Source organism: Leucoraja erinacea, chromosome 28 (assembly GCF_028641065.1).
Source record: "Leucoraja erinacea ecotype New England chromosome 28, Leri_hhj_1, whole genome shotgun sequence".
Classification (NCBI taxonomy): domain Eukaryota; kingdom Metazoa; phylum Chordata; class Chondrichthyes; order Rajiformes; family Rajidae; genus Leucoraja; species Leucoraja erinaceus.
In genome coordinates this window covers 17,359,114-17,376,175 of record NC_073404.1, presented here as the reverse complement: position 1 = coordinate 17,376,175, position 17,062 = coordinate 17,359,114, and the positions used below count along the sequence as shown (strand labels likewise).

The window sequence follows — 17,062 nt, the reverse complement described above, 5'->3', positions numbered from 1 at the left end:
ACTTGCCCACACCAACCAACATGTCCCATCTACACTAGTCCCACTTGCGCATATTCCTCCACACCTGTCTGGTTGTTTCTTAAACATTGTGACATTCCCTGCCTCAACTACCTCCTCCGGCAGCTTGTTCCATACACCCGCTGCCCAATTCATGAGACAACCATGATTCGTTGGATTGTCCCCCCCACACTGAAACCGTGATTGGTTGATTGCTACCCCTCAACAGCAGTGCAGTGATTGGTTGGATGACCCTTCACAGAGGCAGGGATTGGTTGAAGGCCCCCCCCCTCCCTAATGGCGGTGAGGAGTGGCGGTGTGGGGTGCCCCCGTAAGGTGGTGCGGAGTGGCTGGGTGGCGCCCCCTAATGGCGGTGATGATTGGATGTGTGGTGCCTCCCTAATGGCGGTGCAGAGTGGCGCCCCCTCATGGCGATGCAGTAGCTGTGTGGCGCCCCTATTGGCAATAAGGAACGACTGGGTGGTGCTCCTAATGGTGATACAGAGTGGCTGTGTGGGGTGCCCCCAAATGGCAATGCGGAATGGCTGGGTGGCGCCCCCTATTGGCGATGAGAAGTGGCAGGGTGGCGCCCCCTAATGGCAGAGAGAAGTGGCTGGGTGGCGCCCCCTAATGGCGGTGCGGTGCGGAGCAGCCGAGGAGCAGGCGGCAGCAGCAGGATCACACTGCTCCCCCAGGCGGCAGCAGGATTACATCAAGGCGCGTCCCCGAAGCGCGCAGGTCGGCGGCGAGACGAGGTCCCATCCGGCGTTGCTATGAGCTCCGAGCGGTCAGCGACGGCCGGCTCTCCCGCTCCTCTCTGCTCGGAGCCCGCTGGGGCCGACTACCGAGACTGGGTGAGGCGAAGCTACCTGGAGCTGGTGTCCTCCAACCATCACTCGGTGCAGGCGCTGTCCTGGAGGAAGCTCTACCTCAGCCGCGCTAAGCTGAAGGCGTCGAGCCGGACCTCGGCGCTGCTCTCCGGCTTCGCCATGGTGAGTGGCTCCCCGCCCGCTTCATCCATTCCCAGCATCGCAGCCTGGACCACGTCGGCGGCCGCTCCGGCGGGAGGATGAGGGGCGGGAGATGGCGCCGGGAAAAGGGGAAGCAAACGGCTGGCGGGTGAGGGAGAGACGGCTGGGGGTGAGGGAGAGACGGCTGGGGGTGAGGGAGAGACGGCTGGGGGTGAGGGAGAGACGGCTGGGGGTGAGGGAGAGATGGAGGACAAAACCAGGGGGCGGGGGTGGGGAGACTATTGGGGGATGAGAGACAGATGGGCAGGTGGGAGGGGGAGATAAAAGGCAGGCAGTTGAAGGGGGAGGGGCAGGCCAGATTACTGTGGGTTGAGGGATCAAACGGGAGGAGGGGGAGACATGGGCCAGACTGTTGGGGAGGAGGGAGGGGGGAGGGGGGAGGGGGGAGAGGCCGGGGGGAGCAGACTGTTGGGTGAGGGGGAGACATATTGTTAGAGGGTTGTGGGGGGGGGAGGGGGGTGTAGAGGAAGCAGATTGTTGTGGGGAAGAAGACGAGGGCCGGACTGTTAGGTGAGGGGGAGACTGGGGGAGGTAGACGGTTAGAGTGGTGGGGGTGACGGTCAGGGGGCAGACTGTTGGGCGAGGAGGCAGGTTGTTGGTGGATGTGGGAATGGGGGGGTCAGACAATCTGGGAGGTGATGGGGGGGGGACAGAATGTTGGGGTTAAAGGGGGTGATAGGGCATACTTGAGGGAGACGTGGGGCAGAATTCTGGGGGGGGGGGATCAGGATGTTGGGAGTTGATGGGGAGATCGGGAGCAGGGTGTTAAGGATGAGAGAGTGGAGTGGGGGGTGGTGGTGATGAGAGGGAGATAGAGGTCAGGTTGGGAGTGAAGTGAAATCGTGTGGTCAGGTAGCAGGGGGTGAGTGGGAGTCAAGGGAAAGGTGGTTTGAGGGTGAGGGGAACCCAGGGTGGAAATGGACCTTGACTATTTTGGAATGAAGATGAATTGTAGGCCAAATATTTGCAGGGTGAGGGAGACATTTTGCGAGAAGTGGGGATGGGTGGCAAGGAAGTAATGGAAAGCTGGTATATGAGAGTTGAAGGTGGAATTTAACTGACATTGTTTCGGACAGGCTGTGTTTACCACCTAAATATTTTCTGTCAGCTGAGATACATGCTGATGGTTTCCCCTTACAGTGAGCACCAGAGAATTTGTGCCTGCAAAAAGTGGAAATATTTATTTCTTTAACAAGAAGCTGTTATTTTGTAGGCATGTGCATTGAGTGCCTGAGCTCCTTTCAGTAATCCAGTGAGAGAGAGAGATCACATTCACTCTGTAGTGCTCTAATTTGTGTCAACATGATTTTATCTGTTGTGACGTGGCACAATCATTGGTCATTTTTAACGTTGTCGAATAAGATGCTTGCTATCTCCCATGATGCCTGCTAATAATATCATCATAAATGTTATGCTATTCTCAGCACAAACTGTTAATCTGATAAAGCACTAAATGAGTTAACGTTTGCAGCCTGACCGGCATTTCATATTACCCTGTAACAAGAATCATCCTTATCACATCTGGGGCCTGAGGGGGTGATGATGTATTCCAGCTTTTGCTTTATACTGATGCATTGTAGGAACGCATCCAGCCACTTCCCTTTTCAGTTCTAAGTTGCTTTTACTTTGAATTTTGTTCGAGCAACCTCAAAGCTCTAACTTCGAATGGTAAACAATGAACATGAGCATCATTTTCTCATTTCTACCTGTGTGTCGGACTACAACTGTACTTGAACCTTGCTTCAAGATTCTTTTGTTTAATTGATTTTGGAAATCTGAAAAGCTTTGGGGTGTAGGCAGGGCTGTTGTTATTCCTATTTCCCCCCCCCCACCCCATTTTCTCTCCCTCTTTGAGACCCCTCCACCCGCCCGCCCTCCCTCATCTTTGCCCAGATGTTGCTTGACCCATTGTTTGTTCTCAGTCTAGTCTGTTCAGTCTCGCGTGGCTCACAAAGTTCTGTTGCCAGGTGACATGCACTTTTTTTCAATTACTTTTCCATTCTTGGCTGCTCTAGTCATCCCACTTGTGATGTGTATACCTGGTATGCCAAAGGATTGCTCCGTAATATCTTGGTTCCACAGCCAGGCAGGGTTTGCTTTGAGATTGTCTTTGATAACTTTCTCAGAGTATTTAAAAAGGAAACGGGAATAGGCCATTTGGCCCTTTGTCTCTACTCTGCCATTCAATAAGATTATGGCTGCTCTCTGACTCACCAACACTTTCCTTTGCCAACCCCATTTTCCTTGATTCCTTTAATATCAAAAAATCAATTCATCTCTGTTTAGAATATAGCAATTGAGTCTCCACAATCCTTTTAAGTGGAAAATCTCAGTGATTTGCTGCTCTTTCTTCGCATCTCAGTTCTGAATGATTAATATCTTATTTTGTTATTGTAGCCACAGGCTCTGGACAGCCCAACCAGGATAACATCATTCCTCTGTTTGCCCTGAAGTTGCCTAAATTCAAGAGCACATTGGCCCAGTCTACTTAATTTCCCCTGATCTGACAAGCCTGCTATCCTAAGAATTAGCTTGAACCTTTGTTTACTCCCTAACCCTTCATTGCAAATATTTACTAACTTTTACTGCAAATACTCCCTTCAGGAACAGTCCCAGCTGTTATCAGGCAACTGGACAGTCCTCTCAGTTCCTGACCACCCCATCTACCTCGTTGGAAACCTTTGAACTATCTTTAAATCGGACTTCAGTGTTATATCTGGCACTAATGTTGTACCCTGTATCCTTTATCTGTGCATTGTGGACGGCTTGATTATATTCATTCATACATATCCTTTTTGACTGGATAGCATGCAAATAAAAGCTTTTCATTCTATCTCTGTGCAAGTGACAGTAATAAACTAAACTAAACAAAAAACGATGCTAAATATATCCTTCCTCTAGGAGACTCTAAATAGCCCAGCTTGGGCTACATATTGTTGGAGCAAGGCAACTTAGTTCCGGTTATCCAATCCTCCCCTGAAAATATCAACATACCTTATTAATGTCTTCTATTACCTGCATGATGATTTTCATTGATCTTAGAAGGACACCCCATGTTCCTCTGGACACCAGCACATTCAATCTTGCACTATTTTTAAAAAAAAATTTAACTCCACCCTTTTTGTCCATTTAATGTTCCATCTGCCATGTCCCCATCCATTCACTTAGGCCAAATCATTGTAAATGCACCTCTGATCTTTATCTCTGACTGCATAGGCTTGGTAATGTTGTCACGCATAGGCTTTCAGTTGGATAGGCTTGGTCAGTCACAAGCCAATTAAAATATTTGGTTGTATTCAACATGCCACATCATCATCCTTGCTGCCAACAATTTGAATTTTGCATTTCCAAGTAGTCAGTAGGGCCGTAACTCAATCCACAGCCCACCTTACTTGTATAATTTATGGCTTAAGACTAATACAAATGTAGCTTTCATCTGTCTTAATCTAAGTATATGTGCTACAGGTACAGGGAAATTGCCAAGTGAATTATTAACTAGTCGATTTTTTTAGTGACCACAATGCTAAGAAGTCCTGCTTATGCAGCTTGTACATCAACCAATATCAGCCCTGTAACAAAGTTGACAGAATTTTAAACAGGTACAAGTTCTTACAGTTGGCATATGTTTGAAAAAAAGTTATTTCCCCTCGCATTCCGCGGAGACCTTAATAAACTAGTTCATCGCTTTTAAAACATACTCACTTTTACAATGTTCATAAACATATCAGATGATTTATGGACAACATGGTACTACAAATGATGAGAGTGAATAATAAATAGTGTCCAGAGTACCTGTAGAACTCACATTTATTACATGCAAGAGTGGGCAGATGACGTCTTGGTTTAACATCTCATTGGAAATCTACTTGGCAGCGGTAATTAATTTAATCCTGATAGGATGATGGGTTCATCCTTCTTATGCAGGGTATGATTTATGTGTAATCGCAGCAGGTGATGAATCACAATCCCTTTTGAGAGAAATGCACAATAAGCTAAATTGTTAAGAAATCTAGTCTTCCTTAACTATGTGCTGGAGCGGTGTTAATCATGGACTCCCAGGGCAATGGCAAAAAGGAGATTGCAATAGAACAGTGGTTGCTTTGATCATTGTCCGAATGTATTACAATTCATTTGCGACTGAGATCTTGTTTGCCATCAATTTAGTGTCAGTGGGGCTTTGCAAAATGTTTTTACCTTTTAGCCCACTAATACGCCTGATTGGGGGGCTTGGTGCATCTTTATTTCCATAGAAACATAGAAAATAGGTGCAAGAGTAGGCCATTTGGCCCTTCGAGCCAACAGAGTCATTTTCATGATCCATGAACTATGAAGAGCTAAATTTCTAATCCATGTCAGAGCATATGATGTGGGGTTGGTATATTGTGGAACAAAACTGAAAGCTGTTTAATATTTGGGGAAAGTGTTGCTGTCTTTCAGCGATTATTCTACTCTGCCCATTCTACTACATTTTCAAACGCAAAGTAGCAACCAAATACCAGGTTGTTGCGGTAGTTTAGTAATATCTGAATTTAAACTAAAAGCTTGGTGCTTTAGCAAAAGGGAATGCAGAAGAAAAAACTCCAAACAACATGAGTGCTTTGAAAGATAGTCTGAGCTACTGGAGAATTGGGAAAACTCCAGAAGGGAAATGACTGTTGAGAGAGGTTATTTTCAGAGGGAATGAGAGAGTAATAAGCCACCTGGAATTTTGCTGGAGAGAGCCATAGAGCATTGAAACGGGCCCTTCGGGCCAACTTGCCCACATTAACTAATGTGTCCCATCCACACCAGTCCATCCCCACCACCACCACCTTTTCTAAATATTAATGTAACCCCTGTTTATATTTAGTTATTCCTAACAGGTCCAGTCTCATAGCTGATGCAATCAATGTTACTTTGCCAGTTTTTCCATTTTCTGAAAATATTGACGTGTGCTTGGCTGCAGTTCACTGGAACTGCAAACATCACAGTCCATCACTGCTCAGACTGTGTGCATGCACTGCCAGTGTGCAGTCGCTGGGGCCACTTTCAAATCGTAAAGAAATACTAAAGGTAGTGTTTATGTTAGCATTTACCTAATTAAATTAAATGTATCTAATCTAAGTGATTTTGGTCTCTGAATATAAATTATACTTGTATTGATCAGTTTCTAACTCACCTGTAGATTGTCAAGTTCTTTCCTATGTGATCTCTTGCCATGATTGCCAGATAAATTATTCCTTAATTGTTTCTTTAACTTTGTGATGTTCAAATTGAAAAGTTAATGTTTGGTCATGGATGTGTCAAGGTAACGGCATACAATAATTTTATTAGCATACACCTCGCAATACATATAAAGATACTTTGCCAAAGATACAGTGATGGACTGTGATGTTTGCAGTTCCAGTGAACTGCAGCCAAGCACGTCAATATTTGGTCAAAAAAACGTATAAATCTTTAATTGATCAAAAAATGACATGTACGCTCAACTTTTTGAATTAATATTTTGTCAGCAAATGCTTAAGGTATGCAAGTGAAATTACTGAAAACATGTATCTAAGAAAGTGGTACATTCATCATTTAATGACTAATTATAAATGCATTTATCCACAACGGGAATCCTTATTAGATATTTATGTAATATGTTAGACAGCATTGCTTTAATGCATGTCGTGTTCAGCAGCCCATTTTTGTTAAGAATTTCTACCTGCGCCAGCAGGCAGAACTTCCGTATGGCACTTTGCCGAATATTTCTTATTGTTCCGTTGGAGCTATAAGATCCATGACACACTTTAGAAAAAGTACAAGTATTTCTAAGCGTCCAGGCAACATGCTTCCCATAAGCAACACGCAAAATGTCATCACAACCCACCTGTTTCACCAAAGCTTTCCAGGGAAAGGTGTCTTCTATTTTTGCCTAGTCTGACCCCAGACTCTTGGCATTATACTGGCAGATTTGTGACAGTCTGTTTGCAATTTAGATTTCAAATGTTACCATTTCAAGGTAAGAAGATTTAAGTTATCATGGTGTCATGATAAAAAAGCTCCAGTTTAAAAAAAAATCAAAAGTAGTGAATAAGTTGTTTGCTCAGCAGATAAGGATCATGGAATCATAAAAATGTACTGAAGGAGAACAGTCCATACATAAGCTGTGGTACTACTAATTCTTTAAAATAGCATGCAAATTGCCCATAAATAATGTTCTAACTCATTTCTAAACTCGATTATGGATCAGTCTGAAAAAGGATCCCAATGCAAAATGCCATCTATCCACATCACTCTTCAATGACTGGCCCACTGATTTCCTCCACCAGTTTGTTTTTTTTGTTCAAGATTCCAGGATTTGCAGTCTCTTGTGTCTTCATTTATGGATCAGCTTAGATTTTCAAGTTAGATGTTCCAGGTCTCAGTAACTCATTGAAAAGATTTCTTATCGTGTCACATCCAGATAATTTGCCACCATTTAAAAATATATATAAATTCCATGACCTAAAATTAACGATCTACTTGATGGGGATAATATGTTTTTTTGGTCACAATGTCTTATCTGTTAGTTAACTCCTGAAACTTTGTTCACAGGGAAAAAATCCTAATGTTCTAAAAGTCTTCTTGTGCCTCGAGCCTACCATGCCTGTATCATCCCAATAAAGGGTGCATAGTTCTTCAAATGGGATTTATTAAAGTGATTGCCAATCTGTGGATAAGTTGTTGCACAGTAGAATGAAGGTTGGGCTCCCTGTAAATAAATTGCTTGATTACGTTGTTTTTGATATGTAACTATCAACATATGTGCTAACTTTTTATATCTCAAGATGCACTCCAAGTTTAGAAGGGTAGCATCCCTACTTGTTTTAAGGGAGATTTCATAGTTTGTGGATATTCCACATACAGCATTAGATTCCTTAAGATCGCTTGATCGAAACTAGACTGATTGTGGAACCGGTTTCGATTATGTAGAAGTGAGATGTACGAGCAGCCAAAAACAAGTGAGAAGCACCAGTTATTGGTCAGAAGTGAGCTGCTTTGCATGTTACATTGCAGTCCTGGTAGGAACTAGCTGTAAGAAACTGGCTCAATCATCAATGACTGATGTCAACATGTTGTTTAAGAAGGAACTGCAGATGCTGGAAAATCGAAGGTACATAAAAAAGCTGGAGAAACTCAGCGTGTGCAGCAGCTTCTATGGAGCGAAGGAAATAGGTAACGTTTCGGGCCAAAACGTTGCCTATTTCCTTCGCTCCATAGATGTTGCTGCACCCGCTGAGTTTCTCCAGCTTTTTTGTGTACCTTCGACTGATGTCAACAGTTTCACTTATGTTTATGATACTGAGGAAAGTCTCAACCCGAAAAGTCACCCGTTCCTTCTCTCCAGACATGCTGCCTGGCCAGCTGAGTTGCTCGACCATTTTGTTTCTATCTTTGATGTAACCTAGCATCTGCAGTTCCTTCCTTCACAGATGTTTGGGTAGTATACTCAGAACAAGCCATGTCCAAAATTTGTTGACAATGGCGACAGGAAGCCTTGATATTTGAAGACATTCGGAGACAGATTAAAATTAAACTGAAAATGCTGGATGTGCACAACAGGTTAGGCAGAATTCCTGACTTCTTATAGGTGTGGCTTTTATAACGCCATACATTAATGACAGTAGGAAACAAATCATACCTATTGAAGGGTAAAGTTGCATGTGATTATTTGGTGAACAAATTTCAGTAGTGATATTAATTTTATAAAAAGTTCATTATTTGCTTTTTCTCTTGATAGTTCTAAAAATGTTGCATACAAGCCTGATCTATGTACCCATGAGTGTCCAGATCACGATGGAGTTAAAAAGACAATTAAAAATGCACCTGAATTTAGCACAGGTTTAAAGATCACATTAAAAAAAATTGAGACTTCAAATTAGAGAAAGCGTTAATGTTCCAACCAGTTTGATGACCATCTATTACATATTTGCATATTCTGTTCTGCTACCAGAATTTCATTGTTATAACTGGGACACATGACAATAAAACACTATTAAAAAAAAATCATCATCATCATGCAATATTAACTCTTTGTTTCTGCCTGTAGAGGTGCTACCTGACCTGCTGAAAATTTGCATCACTAGCAATTTTATTTTTGGCTTTCTAGCATCAGCTGTATTTTGCTTTAGTGATAGAGGATCTTTGTAACTTTGTACTCCAGTTTTGACTACAGAAGTTTAATTCGGCATCTGACAGGAACATTGGAATTTCTACATATTTAGCCGTCAGTATTTCTCCACAAAGTCTGTGACAAAGTGATTTCTTAATAGCATTTGCAATTTTCAGTATAATTTGCGAGAAGTGTTTGTTTAGTTTAATTTGGAGATTGTAATTGTTGCAAGCGACAATTAACATACTGGTGTGTAATGAGATTCTACTCTTACGATTTAGTTGCTTCACTTAAGTGCCACTCTTAATTAACAAAAATAGTGTTATTTGTAGTTAAAGATAATTGAGAGGTGCAAACCAACACACAGTATACAGCACTATATCCAATTTGCTTACAAAATGTGTAATTTTGATTTTAAATATATACTTTATTCATAATACACGCAAGATGTACGAGAAACACAAATAGAATAGGTCTTTCCCTACATTTGTTGCACCATCAAATCACTCTCTTACTACGCATCTACGCCATTCTTTTTTTCTGCTTAAACATGAAGTGTTTGGGAGGTTGTTACATAGGGACCAGCCTTTCAGGGCCCAGTGGCAATAGGACCCTCGACTGGTCTTTCCCTGTAAATTTTTGTGGTGGCAGCACCAACCTTCCGTGCTTCTCTCAGCACGTCAACTGTATCCTGGAATGTACCAGCTGGCCTCATTTGTTTGCAGACACTTACTCACACAACAAAGCCCACACGGTCGGGCAGTTCAAAGTGCACCATTTACTAGGTTGATGGTCTGCCAGTTGACGTTTGTCTCAAGATTCGTCAACATCGGCAACAATCCATAGATCAGTGTACTCTGTGACTCAGCTGCTCAGGTTGACCAGGCATTCTTTTTCAAACCACCTTGGCAAGTGCACAATCTACAAAAAGGTTGATGATCATCCCTCTCCTACTACAGCCATCTTAACGGCAGCATACGGTGAGAGTGGGATTCCATCTTGCAGGAGAGATCTGACGGAGGGTCCCTCTTCCTGCCAGTCTTGGTGTTTGTTTGTTAATTTTAGCAATAAAGCATTCTGCCAAATGACCGACTGTCTGCTTGGGAAAACATGCCACAGGATTTATCGTGTCCTTTCTCTGTAGGGAATTTTGCACTGAACACTGCTTGAGTGCTTTTTGTTTTGTTTGAGAAACTTTTTAATGAAGTAAAGGCATTGTGGCGAGGGCCAACTGTATGGAACATTTTGCAATTACAAGGCAAACCCCATCCTTTGTGAGATCAGGGACAAGTCAAACCTTGGCACATGGCAACACCTGATATTTGTGCACTTCGGGTCCACCACGGCTTTATGCAGGCACACACAAAGATGGTTATTAGAATGAGGATTATGTTGGGTACTTCTTTCCTCTGGGCAGTTGGTCATCACAGATACAATACATTCTGGATCTCCACTTGAATCATAAGATAGCACAGAAGTGGGGTATGGGCTACACTGTACCTCGTACAGCGACACTGAGAGTATATTTTATCCGATGGCCAAGTTCTTGTCTGTCATTGGAAAGGCGATCCTATGTTCCCATTTTCCAATTCACCTCGGCTATCCATTCCAGACAACTATGCCCTGCGTCCCAATTTGATTCCCAGCCCCTTCAGATGAAGGAAAAACAAGTTTAGCTGGGCCAATGGTCAAAAGACTTTGCCTCATTCTTGCTGCAATTGATTCTGCTTCTGAGGGCAGTTCAAACTGGTCCCAGATGCCGATTAATCTACAAACCAATTGTAGGTCTGAGAGGGAGGCACTGATGTTGTCCACGTACAGAGGCTCTGATCTGAGTGACCCCCACTGTGGGATTGGTGCCTCATACACTCATCTCCTTCCTTCCTGATTTGAGAAAGTGCTCGATATAACATGCAAAAAAGGCAAAGGAAATTGGGCAGCCTTGCCTGACTCCAGATTTGGTGTTGCCTGACTCCAGATTTGGTGGGCAAGTGTTCTGTTTCCCCCCCACACACACACACACACACACACTTACTTTTTGACTATCCATATGATGTTATAATATAATAAAATATACTATGATAGAATTGTATATAAGAGTATAATATCATCTGTACGTGTAATTCTGTACATTAATTGCCATTAAGTCAATACACTGTTTATAATGCACCAATGCCATTCATTTCTCCTCTTCAAAAACATATGATGTGTTTGAGAGGCCAGTCCCTCAACGTCCAGTGGAAGTTGGACCTCAGACAGTTGTCCTTCCCCATAAACCCTTTGTGGTGTCTGCACCGTTTCATTTGAATCCGTCTCTCGTGCCATGATATTTTTCTTTTATTTCAAAAATAGTTTATTCATAAATGTATACAAGAAATGCAAGAACAGTGTATGGCTTTCTTTCCATTCATTATGCTGTCCAGCCTATACATTTATAATATTGTCAGGCCTATACAGTGCCCTCCATAATGTTCGGGACATCATTTTTTTATTTGCCTCTGAAATCCACAATTTGAGATGTATAAAAATGGCCTTTATTAAAATCTGACAATGTGCACTATAACCGCATGTGATTTTTTTTTTTTTCTATTCCAAATATCAAATTGTGGAGTACTGAGGCAAATAAATAAATGGGTCTTTGTCCCAAACATTCTGGAGGACATTGGTGGTGTCATTATACAAAACACCAGGGCCACTCTGGAGCCCTCTTTGGACGATATGCATTTCAAATGTTTGTGGGGCTGTACACAGGACACAGGTCCTGTGTCTAGTGGTGGCGGAACCTTGGATTGCAGTCCTTTGTGCTGGCTGTACCAATCTTCAGTGCATCCCTCATCATGTATTCCTATAACCTGGTATGTATCTGATGGCAGCATCCCTTTATGGAGATCTAGTATCAGAAGACCAACAAGTTTCAGCAGACTCAATTGTGCCTTTCACATGGTTGATGATTTCCTCGTGGCATTTGATATTTGTCCTTGGCAACACTCTAGAGCCCTAGGACTAGGGCAGATCCCTCAACAAGGACCCTTGCATCCTGAACTATGCCAGTTGGCAGCAACTTGGATGACAAGCCGAGGTGGCGAGTGAGGACGTGCTATTTCTTGCATTTACATTCGGAATCAATTTTAATGGTAAATTACAATAACTTCTTAAAACCAAACTAGAAATCCATTCCCTAAAAGGACTCCATCCCCTACTCCCAATTCCTCCGTCTACGCCGCATCTGCTCCCAGGATGAGGCGTTCCACACAAGGGCATCCCTCCTCCACCATAGATGAGGCTCGCACCAGGGTTTCTTCCATACCCCGCAACACTGCTCTCTCTCCCCATCCCCGCACTCGCAACAAGGGCAGAGTCCCCCTAGTCCTCACCTTTCACGCCACCAGCCGTCACGTACAACAAATAATCCTCCGTCATTTCCGCCACCTCCAACATGACCCCACCACTCGCCACATCTTCCCATCTCCCCCCCCCCCCCCCCCTGTCTGCCTTCCGCAAAGACCGCTCCCTCCGCAACTCCCTTGTCAATTCTTCCCTTCTCTCCCGTACCACCCCCTCCCTGGGCACTTTCCGTTGCATCCGCAAGAAATGCAACACCTGTCCCTTTACCTCCCCCCTCGACTCCATTCAAGGACCCAAGCAGTCGTTCCAGGTGCGACAGATGTTCACCTGTATCTCCTCCAACCTCATCTACTACATCCACTGCTCTAGATATCAGCTGATCTACATCGGTGTGACTAAGCGGAGGTTGGGCGATCGTTTCGCCGAACACCTCCGCTCGGTCCGCAAGAACCTACCTGACCTCCCGGTGGCTCAGCACTTCAACTCCCCCTCCCATTCCCAATCCGACCTCTCTGTCCTGGATCTCCTCCATTGCCAGAGTGAGCAACACCGGAAATTGGAGGAACAGCACCTCATATTCTGCTTGGGGAGTCTGCATCCTGCGGGCATGAACATTGAATTCTCCCAATTTTGTTAGCCCTTGCTGTCTCCTCCCCTTCCTCAGCCCTCGGACTGTCTCTTCCCAGCCCTCGGGCTCCTCCTCCTCCTTTTTCCTTCCTTCTCCCCGCCATCCCCTATCAGTCTGAAGAAGGGTTTCGGCCCGAAATGTTACCTATTTCCTTCGCTCCATAGATGCTGCTGCACCCGCTGAGTTTCTCCAGCATTTTTGTGTGCCCTAGAAATCCATTAGTTGTGCCTATTATCCTCACTTCTGACTGGATTCAATTATAGCTTGAAAGACTTAACCACATGATTTCATCTTTAATTTTGAGGCACCAGCTTGCATATATGACAAAAACTGAACTACAATATGTCTTCAAATCAGCACAGCATTGTTTCAAAGGAATCTTTCCTGACTCAACACTTGAAAGCCATTGATCTAGTTATTACCTCACTGGCAGGTACAAACCTGCTATGTGTTTTGATATTACCATTCACAGTTGTCTATGAAGCACTTTGAGCAGGGGATGGGTGAGAAGTGGTTTGGGAAAGGTACTAAAATGCTGATCAAAATTCAAGTAATCTGAAATAATTGGTTGACTTGTTTGCCTTGAAATCTTGCAACTGCAATATTTCCTGCCAGAACTGCCTTCCTATTTCAGCAATAAATGTTTAGAAACAACACTTCCTTCCGATACAAGTTGTATCTATTAACATTTTAATCCATTTGCTTCCTGAGGAGAGATTCTCGATTATGAAAGCCTATCTGCTTCATCCAGAGTGAATGTAGCTGGTTCAAGTTTGAAGTATTATGAAAGGATCAACACCAGTTTTAAAACACTAAAGAATTGTTAACTGAAATCACTATTTTTGCAAAATTGTACATTGAATTAATAGTACATTTATTTTATAATGCTGCAATTTAATTTCAGTTAGATGTATGTTTGAGACGTAGATCACTTCAATTATGTTTACTATTGCAGACTATATCTGTTCAAGTTCAGCCCATCTCATCTGCACCAACGGATTCATTTTTTCTTAAGAAAGGCTATCTAACCTAATCCCATCTTCCAGTGTTTGATCCTTGCAATGTAGGTCAATGCTCTGTAAGTATACAAAAAAAACACTTCTTAAATATGCCTCAACAACCTCTTCCGGCAATGAGTACCTAGTTTACCACTGTCTTTATGGTTGGTTTTTGACCCCCCCATTTAAGGGAAATTCATCGTTCCTCTTTGTCTCGATCTTTAATAATTTATTATAACTCATTCAAGTTTTGCTTCAACCCCCTCAGTTCCCAATAAATAACTCCACCTATCCAGTCTTCATAGCTAAATTTTTCCCTATCCTGGTAACACTTCATCAATCATTTTTCTAATTATGTCATGACCTGTTCTATATCCATTTCATTACAAGATGGCGGCGCGCACAGTCGCAGCGGCTCGAAGCTCTCCCTTTCGGTGCTTTTTTAATGTGTTTTTGTTTGTATGTCTGTTTGACAATGTTACGTTTTGTCGTGCGAATCTCACCTTCAGCCGACAGGATCTTCTGATTATCGGATTACAGTGTAAACAGGCAGTTAAGTGTGTTTTTCTGCATTCACGCAACATACTGGAGGAGATAGCCAGGACACCGGGCTCTCCGTGGATTGTTGTCGGCCCCAGCAAACGCCGGAGATGGAGGAGGCACAGGAAGCAAAAGCGTGGTCGCCGGTCCGGTCTACTCGCTAGGCTAAGGCAACAACCACATAAACCACCGCTACCCAGCTTCATTCTCACCAACGCCAGATCTATCACCAACAAAATGGACGAACTAAGACTACAGGTCTCTGCAAACAAATTAATCGCGGACAGTTGCATTCTGCTAATAACAGAGACGTGGCTACACGCTCTTGTACCGGACGGAGCCATTGAGCTAGCAGGCCGCACAGCATTTCGCTGGGATAGAAACAAAGACTCCGGTAAGAGCAAAGGAGGGGGGTTATGCATCTACGTTCACAACAACTGGTGCACAAATACCACAATCATAGACAGACACTGTTCTGCTGATTTGGAGTACCTGATAGTTAGATGCAGGCCTTTCTACCTTCCACGTGAGTTTACAGTGGTCATAGTTACAGCTGTGTATATTCCACCGGATGTTAATGCTAGCATAGCCCTAGGCTACCTCCATAGTGCTATCAGCAAACATGAGAACACCTACCCCAAAGCAGCCCATATCATAGCTGGTGATTTCAATCACGCAGACTTAAAATCAGTACTCCCCAAGTTTGAACAACACATCAAATGTGCATCCAAGGGAGAAAATACTTTAGACAAGGCCTACTCAAACATCAAGAAGGGGTTTAGAGCCACACCACTACCACACTTAGGCCAGTCGGATCACCTATCCATTCACTTAGCACCAGCATACACACCCCTCAGGAGAAAAGCTCAACCCGCCACCAGGACTGTTAAAACTTGGCCTGAAGGAGCTTCCTCACAGCTACAGGACTTTGCTTTGACAGCTACATGCTTTGAAAGGACAAACTGGGACATTTTTGGAAATCAGGACTTGGAGGAGTACACATCCACGGTACACTTTTACATCCAGAACTGTGTTGACAACGTCACCGTCGACAAAACTCATCCGGGTGTACCCCAACCAGAAGCCGTGGATGACAAAAGAGGTCCAAACTCTCCTCAAGGACCGCAACACCGCCTTCAGGTCTGGCGACAGAGCCCTGTACAGCGCTGCTAGAGCCAACCTGAAGAAAGGCATCAGGGATGCCAAAGCGGCCCACAAGAGGAAGATAGAGGACCACTTTAACAACAACGATCCACGGCGGGTGTGGCAGGGCATCCAGCACATCACCAACTACAAGCCCAGCAACAGCACGACGGCCGACGGCAACGCCTCACTGGCAGAGGAGCTGAACTGCTTCTTTGCTCGCTTCGAGGCAGAACCAGAAGAGCTCGTCACCATTCTCCCACCAGCCCCTAACAACAACAACAACTACACCCTCTCTGTGCAGGAGCATGATGTGAGGCGGGTGCTCAGGGCGGTGAACCCGAGGAAGGCTGCCGGCCCGGATAGCGTGACAGGAAGGGTTCTGAAGGAATGTGCAGACCAGCTCTCCCGAGGTCTTCACGAAAATCTTCAACCTGTCCCTGTCCAAATCCATCATCCCACCGTGCCTGATGTCTGCCACAAACATCCCACTACCAAAAAAGCCTGTTATCAGCGGCCTTAACGACTACCGACCGGTCGCTCTCACACCAGTCATCATGAAGTGTTTCGAGAGGCTGGTCCAGCCTCAAAGCCGCCCCCGCCCACCTTCGATCCATACCAGTTTGCCTACAGAGCAAATAGGTCCACTGAGGATGCCATCGCCATTGCTCTTCACACTGCACTGACCCACCTCGAACACCAGGGGAGCTATGTGAGGATGCTTTTCATTGACTTTAGCTCCGCCTTCAATACCATCATCCCCAGCAGACTGGTCACCAAACTCATGGATTTAGGACTCTCCCAACCCATCTGCCTCTGGATCAAGGACTTTCTGTCTAACCGCCCACAGACTGTCAGACTGGGCCATCACCTCTCCACCCCCATCACACTCAGCACCGGCTCCCCACAGGGCTGTGTGTTGAGCCCCCTCCTCTACGCCCTCTACACCCACGATTGTGCCCCCGCCCAATCCACAACACCATCGTCAAGTTTGCGGACGACACGACTGTGGTTGGACATATCTCAGGAGGAGATGAGACAGCCTACAGGGAGGAAGTCCAAAGACTGGCAGCGTGGTGTTCAGACAACAACCTCATCCTAAACACCACAAAAACAAAGGAAATTATCATAGACTTCCGTAAGAACAGTGCAGCCCCCAAACCCCTATTCATCAATGGGGACTGTGTGGAAAGGGTCTCAGACTTCAGATTCCTGGGCACACAAATTACGGAGGATCTCTCCTGGACTACAAACACCACCACAG

The 17,062-nt window shown here is 44.6% G+C and overlaps 1 protein-coding gene across 2 annotated transcripts in view; it reads left to right on the top strand.

Annotated features, from left to right (window-relative positions):
* The first annotated feature begins 683 nt into the window (after positions 1–683).
* orai2 (ORAI calcium release-activated calcium modulator 2) overlaps positions 684–17,062 on the top strand; it is a 28,583-nt gene continuing 12,204 nt past the window's right edge. Inside the window, exon 1 of one of the 2 annotated variants that reach the window (XM_055657905.1) lies at positions 684–989. In XM_055657905.1, coding sequence (XP_055513880.1) covers positions 771–989 — 219 coding nt within the window. In that variant the 5' untranslated portion in view covers positions 684–770. Of the gene's footprint in view, positions 1,117–17,062 lie in introns of both variants that reach the window. The other variant, XM_055657906.1, reaches the window with a different exon arrangement.